The 12,795-nt window shown below is 34.7% G+C and overlaps 1 protein-coding gene across 3 annotated transcripts in view; it reads right to left on the bottom strand.

Annotated features, from left to right (window-relative positions):
* Positions 1 to 2,026: 2,026 nt before the first annotated feature.
* The window catches only part of SPRED1 (sprouty related EVH1 domain containing 1), a 121,178-nt gene continuing 110,409 nt past the window's right edge, over positions 2,027 to 12,795 (bottom strand). For 2 of the 3 annotated variants that reach the window (XM_072808717.1, XM_072808718.1), the window contains exons 6-7: positions 11,000 to 11,101; positions 2,027 to 7,966 (exon numbers count right to left, since the gene is read on the bottom strand). In XM_072808717.1, coding sequence (XP_072664818.1) covers positions 7,316 to 7,966; positions 11,000 to 11,101 — 753 coding nt within the window. In that variant the 3' untranslated portion in view covers positions 2,027 to 7,315. The remainder of the gene's footprint in view (positions 7,967 to 10,999; positions 11,102 to 12,795) is intronic. The other variant, XM_072808719.1, reaches the window with a different exon arrangement.

Raw genomic sequence — 12,795 nt, 5'->3', positions numbered from 1 at the left:
CTTTTTATCATCATCTTGTTGCAGCCTAAAGTGCTTTGCCTTCTAATCGTATTTTAAAATATAGACCATCATTTTTTATTAAAAATAAAAATGTACAAGGAATTCAATGCCTAATCCCCAACTGATGTTGGCATCAGTAATGAGATGATGTCTACTAGTATAGTGGCAGTGACAATAGAGAACACAGGTTTGAGGGACATGCCACAAATAGAACTGTAAAAAAATGTGAATTAATGGTGGAAAGTAAGAGAAAATGAGAAACTGATGATGACCAGGTTTGTAGCTGAGACTACTGCATACACAGTGCTGTCACTACCCATCAAGAGAGAGAAGAGATAAAAAGGTTTGAAGAATGGAGGTATATCAGTTTGGCCCTTACTGAATTTGAGGTGCCGGCAAGAGATACACTTCAAGAAGCAGGATGCATGGTTTTAAAAATACAGGCTGTGTTATTGAGTGAATGACCTTGCATCAACAACTTAACCTCCTTAGGCCGGTTTCTGAATTTGTAAAATAAGCGTGCTGTGTGAATCTGTAAAAAGGGATTAGTATAGTCTCAATCCTAAAATGTCAGTGACCTCAACTTTATCAGCAATTTTAAGTACTTTGGTTTGCATCCTTTTTTCCTTAAAGTTTTGGAGTATTATCCTATGTGCATTTCACCTTAAAAATTTAATAACTTTAATAAGAACCATTAACTAGCTAGGAGTTCACAAATTAATACATCTTGTTTTCTCTTAAATTTTAAGTGATAGTCAAACGCTGGTTTCCCTTACTGATGAAAGACCTATATTTAAGCTTCCTGGTCATTCCTGGGAAGAATATAAGCATTTTAAAAAGAATTGTAATATACTGCTGAAATTTCTTCTCCATGAATTTTTTTTCCCCTCATGAATTTGGAGAGGTTGGAGACATTCCTATAACAGGGACAAGGAGGGAGGAAAATGCAGAAGATGCAAAAGGGGTTTATGTTAGACAAGTAATACCCTTAAGATATTCTCTATCACATTTTAAAATGAAAAAAATCATTTAGATAAGTATCTTACAATTTTACAATGCAAAATTAAGAATTAACAGAAATGAAAATTAAACAGGTCTCCTTAAAGTTTTATCATCCAGAAAGATCTTATTGCAGTATTAAGAATTGTGGAGCTCTTCCTGTCCTGTCTTCCTGTCCTTTCCAAATTGCACCCAACCTATAAACCAATATAAATTATTTCTAGGTTAAAATGAAGTTTGAGGGAAAGAAAGGAGACACTAGCCTCATGGTGACCCGTGTGTCAGTAGCCCTGACACTAAATGCAACTCTGGTTCAAAGACCGGCTTTCTGAAGAGTTGACATACAAATGGCTCACTATTTGAAAAAAAGAGTCCAGAATCCAGGAGAAGACTCATTCTGAGAACATTGTTTTCTACTGCCTCAACAGGAACTATCACTGCTTTGGTGAAAAAGAATCCCTCAGATTCAGAATCTTTAGGGAAATGCCATCCAATTGAGCCAAATGAACAATACCACAGGCTGGACAGCATGTATGTCTTCAGTACTTTCTATTGGATCAGCACAAACTGATCTATCTTGATGAAATGTTTAAGTACTATCACAATCTTATTCTTTCAATTTTAAGGATGCCTACAGGCCAGTTGCATAGTGCACCACAACTTAGTGAGGTAGATGAATAGTTCAACAAGAACTGAAACAAAAAGAATTAAGTTATTACTTATAAAATTTTCCAGTTTACAGAAAATTTCATTTTAACAGAAAAAGTAATTCTGTTAAGTACATCTGTAACCCTGATTACACACAATTGAAACACACAATTGTATTGTGACTAAAAAGTAAGACAATTTGGTTCGAATCCTGGTGCCTCTAATGTGATCTTGGGAATATTTTTTTAACCTCTTGAAGCCTAAATCTCTTTAGTAAAAAAGAAAAAAAAAAAAAAAGAAAAAGAAAAAAAAGGATCATTTAAAATATATTACATAACAAAAATAAAACCTGTTAGACAAAAGAAAACACCATTTCAACTATGATTTTGTTAGACTTTTATTATGAATATATTTTTTTGAGCCATCATTTCAAAGGATCTCTATAAAACTGCAAATCTTAAAGCAGTTAATTTTAAGAGTCAACAAGTTTTATTAAGACCAATGTTTTTTTTCTTTCAGGACCACTGTGAGCATGGACCACTATGATGGCCAAGCAGAAACCCTAGTTTTCAATTTCTCTAATGTAAAAACTATTTTACTTACTTGTGGATATTAACTTGATTGTGAAGAATGTAAAGCAAATTTCTGAAAATCTGTAAATAAACACGAGACTACATTTCATAATTCATGGCAAACAGTTAATTCTTGATTCTTCAAGTAAATATAACTGTAATATAGTAATCCAAAAGTTACTCTGGTGTTGAAATAAGCTATTATTTTTGAGTACTGTCCCCTTATTAATTTATCATCTAGATTATTATTTTTGTATATTACAAATGCAACTCTGAAACCGAGTAGGACACACAAAAAATCAGTAGTAGTCTTGGGCTAAAAATTTCCCACATATCATTCAAGGATTATCATTTAATCCAGATTTAGCAGTAACACGTTCTCAAACCAATAAATATAACGTGTATATTTATTGTATGTACCTATTTATAGGTACCAGACCATAATAAATCTGGATACAGTTAAGGATGAATAAATGTCAATAAAATGAACTATATACATGAATTTTCAGTTAAAAATATACCTTAAAAAATGACCAAAATAGTCCATTTCTACTGCTTTCTCCTTAAGTAATTATTCTCTTATGTGACAGTTACCCTCTAGAAGAGTAAGAAAAAGTCCTTTCATATTTAATGATAGGTTTAATCAGGTAATTAAAAACAAATTCTTATGATATCATCTGATATGTCCAATTACATGGGTATGATGTAACAAAAACAGTTACAAACTTATATATGCATATTTACATTATATATCCAAACTATCAAGCTAATCAACTATATCTAAGGAGATACATCATGACATGAGTTAAACAATTTTTCATTGCTTATTAGAAAGAATGCAGTCAGGCTTTTAATGGAATATACAAGTGAGGCACTTCTGAGGTCAAGAAAAAAAAGCAAATGACACTACATACTTGCAATGTTCACAAAAATCTCTGTGTATCTTTAATACAAAGGTTTTTCAACTAGATTATTCTTGAAAAGTTTCAAAACTAGCAACTTATGCAATTTAAGGAGCTTTCAGGAACAATGGCTAACATCAGTGTATCAAAGCATATGAAAGTTTTATAACCACCTGGCTGCTAGGCAAACAGTACCTTAATACCTTAAAGCCCTTCTTTTGTTGTTGTTGTGGATTTTTTTTTGGGGGGGGGGGGGAGGTTATATAAATCATCTCAGGTTGTGATTGCTTAATGTTTTGACTCATTCCAAACACCTTATGGTACTATTATTATCATGGTTTATAGGCCAATTTTTTTTAAGTGCAACAACAATGCAAGTTTCTAGTGCTTTCCCTTCTACTGAGAAATGTGGTCCTGGAACTCAAATTAAGAATGAGAATATTTGGTGAAGAATCTGTTTTCTAGGTAACTAAAGTTTTCAAAGTTTTATATGTCGAAATATGTTACACTTGCTTAAGGTATCTTTGGGCTAAAATTAAAAACCCAATCTTCCCGCATATTCCAAACAGTAATACCCGAAACCTAAATTTCAACAAAAGAAACATCCTCTAAATTGCCCATCTGGAAGAAAGTACGTTTTCTGTACTTTGTAGCTTTGTATGTATGTTAGAAAACACCTCTGTGGTATTCAATTAAGGGGGGGGGGGCAGTGGGGAGAAAAAGAAAAGAAAAAGCAAGACTTACCCAAGGTATCAGATGGCACTATACACATGAATTGAAAGTGCATTTGTATTACTTCAAAAGTTCATTTTAGGCACTGCTGAATAACCAATGAAAATAGGTAGTTTCAAGTTTTCCCCTTTAAATTTTAACCCCTGTCCCAACATCATCCCAGAGACATACACACACTCTCTGAAGTTGTCATGATCAAATATAGGTGACGTTTATTTATTTTTTTAAAAAAAACTCTCCCTGGCTGGTAATGGGAGGAAAATTAGAATACCATTTTGGTAATGGCTTTTGCAAGTTAAAAGAATTGGTTTTATAAATGCTTCGGCACATCCATTAAGTTTGATTGCCAGTTCTGAATATCAATAAATATTTTAAGACAGAATATGTAAGAAAAAAGTGCTTAAAATCTTTCAGTGACCAAAAGACACATTAGAGAAAAGGTTCATTTTACAGTTCCTTTGAGATATTTAACTCTTGCTTTGTTTGGAGGTGGCCACTACTTAAATAGCCCTTTTTATTGGTAGTAGTGATGAACCTGTCAGATCCTAATTGCCACCTTATGTCTCTGGTCTATGAATCATCCAGTAGGTGGTGCTGAAGTTCCATACCTCAGATTTCTTCAGAAGTCAAATGATTCCCCTGTCAAGGCAGGAGGAACATCATTTATGAATTATTAGTTCTGAACACAAGAAGCCTTCAGACCAAAGTCTTTGTTATGCCATCTAGACGATTTCGTTTTCAATATTTACTATAACTTAAGCTGGTTTAGCCATTTGTTTATGCTACCAGATTAAAAGCAAAGAGAAAGGTTTCAGAGGAAAAGCCAGTTGGCAGTGCCAAAACTGTCTGCAGAAGAAGAAAATATTCTTGAACAAACCTATACAAGTTTTAAGAATGAGGAATTTAAACTATCCTTTTTACACATTCTAATTCACTCAAGAGAACATTTTGACATAGGGATTCAGGTAACATTATATTATCAGTTAGTCTTCTAAACTGGTTTGGAATCTGAGTGTGTTAATTATAAAGATCCAAGGTGAAATAAAAAACATTTCATCACTATAGTTTTTAATGAAGAAACTTGTTTAAAATTGTAAAGGAAAAAAATGGGAATGGGATGGCAAAATCTTAGCAGCAAAGTGGTTAAACAAATTGAAAATATTAATGCACAAACATTAAAATATTAAAGCATATATGTTGCATATAAAATACAGTACAGAACCAGGAGTTGCACTATACTGATTAGTGCTTAACAGAAGAAATGATTAAATTTGTTCTTCCCAGAAGTATATACACAGTTCATTTCCACAGCATATTCCTATAAACCCAGCAAGTTATTTTCTTCAGTTATTCACACCTTGCTCAAACCTGAATTATGAACTCAGCACTTACAAATAAGAAAATTCATTCACAAGGAAAATCAATATTTCCATTTTACCAATAAAAAGTAATTTTGAAAGTTAACAGTCTATTCTAGGAAACCAAGTTTAGCTGAAAACTTCAGGGATGAAGATCATCTGATGTAGCAGTGTTCAATTATATAAACAGTAAAAATAAGTCTTAAAACTGCTGCTACAGTGTCATATTTTGGATTTAGTTCATCCAATTGATTTTTTAATACAAAACTAGAAATAACCTCTTCTTCATAACATCTATAGTTATCAATATATTTTTCTTCTTTTCAATGTGAAATAATACTTCAAGATGATCTATATACACAATGTTGTCAGTTCAAGCTGTCATATAAATATAAATGCTTTCTTAAAAAAAAGTATTTTACAGACAGTGTTATATACATTGTTCAGTTTGATCTGGGGCAAAAGAAGAAAGCTAACACAAGCTTAAATATGGTATGTAAAAAGAATGATACATAAATGACATTTTAAAACCTGCATAGAAATGAGCTTCAAATGGTAGTGTGATTTTAATCTTATCACTTCTGAAACTTCAAGCCATTAAAAAAAAGGCACACTTCTCAATTTTATCCCTCTAAGGGAATGTTCTTAAAGAACCTTTACTTGTTAGAGTTTTAATGTAACACTTACCAAAAACAAAAACAAAAACAAAAAACCAAAAAAACAACAACAAAACACCCAACCAGACAAATTGAACCCAACTACTTCAAACAATCTGTTGGAACATTTATCCAACTACTTTGTAAATAAAACATCCAGCAATACAATGCTCTGCAAAAGAAATAAAATTATATGTACAAGATATTTCATTCACAATGTTGGATTAAATACTTTCCTGGGATAGTTTAGTATTTATTTTAACATAAAATAATTTTGCTTTTGGCAAGTTTAAATAAAGTAAAATGCAACTGGGAAAAGTTATTGTTACATGAATAATATAAGCACTGAGAATGAAGCTAAAAGATGATTAACACAGCTGAACATATTCTAGTTTAGCAGAATGATAAATGGAGATCTCAGGAGAAAACTTTTACATGAACTATCCAGTTACATTTTTTGCTTTGTAAAACATTTGTAAATGCAATATGATTTTTTTTGAAGGAGGAAAATCTGAAAGAAAACAACTTGCTGGTTGAATACCACAAAAAACAAAACAAGAACCCCAAAACCTCACTTTTTTCTATGTTTACTCAGTCTTTTAATATAAAAATAAGTGTTACATTCCCATCAGAACATTAGACAATTACATCTGTGCTTAAAAAAAAAAAAAATTGGTCACTCAAGGCTATTAGAATATTTTTAAAGGTTTTAGATTACCAGAATGTATTGAGATAGAACTCAATATAAACTGTAGCCAAAGGGAAATAAGGATGAAAATATCAAATCATTCACATGGAATAAAAACGTTATTAACTAGATGAGTAAAATATTCAAAATATAATGGAATGTGACAGTAGATATATGTACATCTACTCCAGAACTAGGAAGGGGAAGAAAAGTTTAATATGTGATAATTCGTACCTTATATTTAGTTAAATATAAACATTTGTTATTTATACATAAAACCGCTTTCAAAAAACAACTAATAAATGATTTAGTTGTACTTGTTTTACTTCTTACAATTCCCAAGTGTTAACTTTTCTTAGACTGAAATCAACTGTCCCCTAGTGCACTTTTAGTTCATGTCTTAATGAATTCAAACCTTTAAAAGTCCCATCACCTAATGCATAAATATACAAAAATGCCAAAAATTAATCCCTTTTAGTTGGATATTTTATGCTCACTTTTTATAACCAATAATCAGAAACTGTTTCCTTTTGCAAATACTCTTTACAACCTGTAACAAAACATGCCATGCACTGAAGGGAAAAAGTTAGGCATGGCTAGCATCTGTGAAATGCCAAGAACTAACAAGTTCTGCTTCCTCCACGTGTGGCCCCAATGATACCAGGCAAGATTTCATATTGCTTGCCAAAAGCTTCCACAAATCCAAGTTATCTAATTCCTGGAAACAAAGATTTTAAGCTCATTTTGGCACTGGATCCTTTCATCCAGCAGCTTTATGTTTCCCGCCACAGCACCCACATGCCTCACCACAACGATGGCACATTCTCAAAGGGACATAGCAGCACATACATGGTACAATGAAAGACAAAGCTACTAGGGCTAACCATCGTAAGCAGAACTTGTCATCACTAGTGTCACATGAACAGGGATCAGAAAAATCTCCCTCTGAGTCTGACATACAATGATATAACATGCTCTCTGCACAGAGCATGCAACTAACTTGATATATGCATCTTTTAATAGGGTCTGGAGCATCCTGACATTTTCCCCTGCCATTTTCTTCATGATTAAACCTTTCCTGGCAGTATACGCAGCGGGAACGTTCACCATCTTCTTTTCTTCGTTTTGACTTCTTAAATTTTAACGAGGAAGGCTGTGTCTTAAATACCACAGAGTCTTTGAGTGAACTTAACTTAGTCTCATCCCCACAAGAGTACAGATAGTCTGATTTTTTACTGTCTGGTTTTGAAAATTGAATATTGGAATCAGTATCATCTCTCTCTAAGTCATTTTTCCACATGTCAGGATGTCTGTAGTCTGCATAACGACGTATTAAGATATCTCGAGGGTTTATTCTGACAATCTCATCCTCATCTTGAAAGCTGACATGTCGGATTGATTTCAAAGGGACCTTAAAAGGAAAGAAATGAAATTGGCAATAAGAATGGTGAAGGTTAATTTTACCTGTCAATTTGGAGGGGCTGCAGTGCCAAATATTTGATCAAACATTATTCTGGATGTTTAAGTGAAGATGTTTCTTGGATGAGATTAATCTTTAAATTCATGGATTGTGAATGAAGATTATTATCTTCCACTACATAAGCAGACTTTGTCAATTAGTTGAAGGCCTTAACAGTATAAAGGCTGACCACTCCCAAGCCAAGTCAGAATTCTGTTAGCAGACTGCCTTTGGATGGGACTGCAACTCTTCCTCAAGTCTCAGGCCCGAGAGCCCACCTGCATATTTTGCATATGTACTTCTATTATTTCATGAGCCAATTCCTTAAGATAAATCTCTGTGTATATATACACACAACTAGTTGATTCTGTTTCTCTGAAGAACCCTGATTCATTATAGATTCTAGTACCAAGAATTGGAGTGTTGCTGTTAACAAGGACCTAAAAATATAGAAATGCCTTTGGAGCTGGGTAATGGGTAGAGGCTAAAAGAGTTTTGGGGTGCATGTTACAAAACAGCCTGAGGAGACTGTTGGTAAAATATGGACATTAAATGTGCTTCTGGTGAAGGCTTAGATGAAATGACACTGGAGGAAAGGTGATACAATAAATTGGTAAAGAATGTGGATGAATTATATGCTAGTGTTCTGTGGAAGACAGAATTTGTGAGTGATGGACTTGGATATCTGGCAGAGATTTCTAAGCATAGTGTTGAAGGCACCCGGTTTCTCCTTGTGGCTAATATTAAAATGTGAGAGGAAAGGGATAAAGTGAAGTAGAAATTTTTAAGCAAAAAGCAGATCTTAAAGAGTTGGAAGTCTACGGATAGTGCAAAAATTGAGAAAGCACGTTCTGGAGAGAATACCAAAGGTGTGGCTGACCAATCATATAATAAAAAGATTACGATGTGATTCCTGAATCTAATCAACCATCTCAGTGACAATGCTGCCACATGGGACTACAGGGAACAGGTAGGATGAAATGAAGAACAGCTTTTGCACTTCTAGGATTTACAGGACTGGCAAATAGAGCTATCTGACTGAAAACATGTGCTATCCTTTAAGAATAGGAAAGAATGATCCCAAAGGTGAGGCTCTCTCACTTCCACAGGGCAGGGTCAATTCTCAGCTTCAGTGGATCAGAAACCTGAAACCTTGGGTATGAAGCTATATTACCCACTGTTGAGGGTTTGGGATCACCACTCTGCTGGGCCCACAGGACAAAGCATTGAGCCAAAGCCAAAGAGGATTATTTTCAAGGTTTTAGACTTGCTTAGGACTCATGACTGCTTTCTTCTTTCCAAGATTTCTTCCTTTTCAAAAGGGAGTATCTATTCTGTCTTTCCCATCATATTTTGAAATGCTGTCTTGCTTTACAGGTTTCCAGGTAGAGAGGAATCACATCTTAAGTCTCATCCACATTTGAGCTAAGATAAGATCCAGGACTTAGAATTGATACTAGAATGGGTTAAGACTTTAAAGGCTGTTGTGAGGGGATGAACCTGAGAAACCAGAGGGTGGGATGTTATGGGCTGAACTGTGTACTCCCTAAACCCCAGTACTTCAGAACGTGACTACATTTGAATACAAGGCCTTTAAAAGGTAACTACATATAAATAAAGTCTTTACAATGGGTCTTAATCCAATTTGACTGGTATCCTCTCAAGGAAATCTGGGGGCACCAGGGTGGCTCAGTCATGTAAGTATCCGACTCTTATTTTCAGCTCAGGTCATGATCTTAGAGTTGTGAGATCGAGCCCTGTGTGGAGCTTCACACTCAGCCAAGAGTCTGCTGGAAATTCTCTTCCTCTCCCTCTAACCCTCCCCCTGCTCACAAGTGCTCACGCTCTTCCACTCTCTAAAATAAATAAATAAATCTTTAAAAAGAAGCGGGAGTGGGGTGCAGCCCGGGTGGCTCAGCGGTTTAATGCCACCTTCAGCCCAGGGCGTGATCCTGGAGACCCAGGACTGAGTCCCTCGTCAGGCTCCCTGCATGGAGCCTGCTTCTCCCTCTGTCTGTGTCTGTGTCTCTGCCTCTCTCTCTCTGCCTCTCATGAATAAATAAAATCTTTAAAAAAAAAAAAAAAAAGAAAGGTTGGGGGAGGAAAGAAAGAGAAATTTGGACATACAGAGAGAGGCACCAGAAATTTGGGTACACAAAAGAAAGACCATGTGAGGATAGAGCCAAAAAGTAGACATTTACAAGCTAGGAAGAGAAGCCTCAGAAGAAACCAAAGATGCCAACATCTTAATTTTGGACTTTCAATTTTCAGAATTGTGAGAAAATAATTTTTTTGTTTAAGCCACTCTGTCTGGTATTTTGTTATGATAGCCCTTGCAAACTAATATATAGACATACATGTATACAGCTTGGCTATATGAATCTCTGAAAATGACTTAAAACACACTACACTCACTTGTTCTCATTTCCTCCCTTTCTGCCTTCTCCCACCCCCTTTCTGAGTAGACGTCTTCCTGAGGCCAGGGAGCAAATTAATCTTTTTGGGGATAAATCAAATGGAATCTAAGTCAAAATAACCTTTCCCTTTAGTTTATACAAGTGGGCTTCTTGTAGTCACATTTGTATTTCCTAGTCCCAGTCCCTGGACACAGTGACTGGCCTACAGGATAGCACCTGATCCAGGTTGAGACAAACTTCCATTCTCAAGATATTTGGAAGTGGGGCTAAAAAACACCTTTAGATCTGGGCTAAAGGTGGAATGATGGATACAGTCTATTCAATTAACAATATATAATTCCTATTGGCTTTATCCAGTGATAAATACACAGTGGCAATTCCCAGGCTCAAACCAGAAATTTAAATGAAATTTAACTAATAATGTTTATAAACATGCATGTAGCAAATCTATACATGAAAAAAAAGTTTTCTAGTATAATTCAGCCACATGGAAAATAGAAGGACTAAAAAAACTTCACTTGTATGCTAATTATATTCCATATCAGAAGATAAAACTAAGATCACTTACCCTATTTTGGGACTTTAGGCTTCCACATTCCTTGGATATTTGCCGTTGTACATATTCTATACTTCTGTCCTGAATGTCTAGGCCTGGATGACTGAACATTATCTAAAATATAAACAATTTCTACTTCAGTGACAAGAGAATGTATTTATTTTTAATAAAACTATATACAGTGTGTATTCCACAACTTCCTAGCCTATTAGTAGAGAAGTTTTTCAAAATAGTTTTAATAAAAATCATTTGAATCACTCCATTTATTATTTAAAGTCGGGTCATCTGTTACACATTTAAACTTTAATTTCAAAAGTAACATGAACTTCTGGTTTCTGATTCTGCATGTAAGGAACTTAGTAATGCTACTCTGTCCTAACAAGTAAAAGATCCAAATAGAAAAAATTTCACCAACTGTTCTCAGATCTGTAAGAGAGAGGAGTACACAGCACAAACCACTGCTTCCAAGACTGGAGAAAGACAGGAAAATAAAGGGAATCACAGCTCACTAGAGCAGATTCATGAGCAGAAACTGCAGCAGAAACCAGTGCTAAGGTAGGAAAACCTGAACTGTAATTGATGAGTTGCCGGAGCTCAAGGTATATAACTCAGGGTCAAAAACTCTAGGTGGACCCAGTCATGGTGAAGCTCTCAAACTTCTGAGTTACTGCCAAGAGCTCAACCAGGTTCTTGGGAGTAAATATCAGAAAAATCCCTGCCTGCTTTCCAGAAGGGGGAGGGGGATAAGGAACCATTTTTGAACTGTGCTAGAATACTCTGGGTATTATTGTTTGTTTGTTTTACAAGGTCTGCCCTCAGAAGAAACTAGTTAATCAGAGCCTGACCTACTAGAATATTATCAGACCCTACATGACCTAGGAGAAGAGAAATAGCCAACTCTAGTCAACTCTAACCACCTGACCCAACTAAAAAGTTAGAAAAAAATGTGAAATACTTCTGGAGTTCACAGTCTAAAAGCAAAGGCTCATTCTAAAAGACTAGTCCTAATCACAGGACTACAGAATGCTTCCCCTCCCCAGCCATACCTCACTACCACATACTAACGCCCTATTTATAGCAGTTCCTTTTACCCAGTACATCATGTCTAGCTATTAAAAAAACTGTAAAACATACTGAAATGCAAAAACACAATTTGAAGAGAAAAAACAAGCATCAGAACCAGACATGGCAAGGATGCTGGAATTAACAGACTAAGATTTCAAAACAACTATGATTAATATGCTAAAGGTTCTAATGAATAGATAGCATGCAAGAACAAATGAGGAATATAAGGAAAGAGAGTAAATTCTAATAAGGAACCAAAAAATGCTAGAGACGACAAACACTAAGAGAAACGAAGAATGCCTTAGCTGAACTAGACTGGACATTACTGAGGAAAGAATGGGAGTTATTTAAAATAGTAACGACTGAGAATTTACCTAAATTAATGTCAGACACCAAGCCACAGACACAGGAAACTCAAAGAACACCAAGCAGGATAAATGCAAAAAAAAACCCCAACCAACCAACCAACCAAACCAAAAAAAACAAAAAATAAAACAAAAAACAAAAACAAAACAAAAAAAAAACACACTATACCTAAGCATTTCATTTTCAAACTAGAAAAAATCCTGAAAAATGACAAAAAAAAAAAAAAAAAAAAGACCTTACTTATAAAGGAATAATTACATCTGACTTCTCCTCAGAAACCATATAAGAAGGAAATGGAGTGAAATATATAAAGTTGGTGAAAGAAAAAAATCTGCCAACCTAGAATTCTGTGCCCTGACAAAACAAACAAACTTCAA

This window comes from Canis lupus, chromosome 32 (assembly GCF_048164855.1).
Source record: "Canis lupus baileyi chromosome 32, mCanLup2.hap1, whole genome shotgun sequence".
Classification (NCBI taxonomy): domain Eukaryota; kingdom Metazoa; phylum Chordata; class Mammalia; order Carnivora; family Canidae; genus Canis; species Canis lupus.
This window is presented reverse-complemented; position numbering and strand designations above follow the sequence as displayed.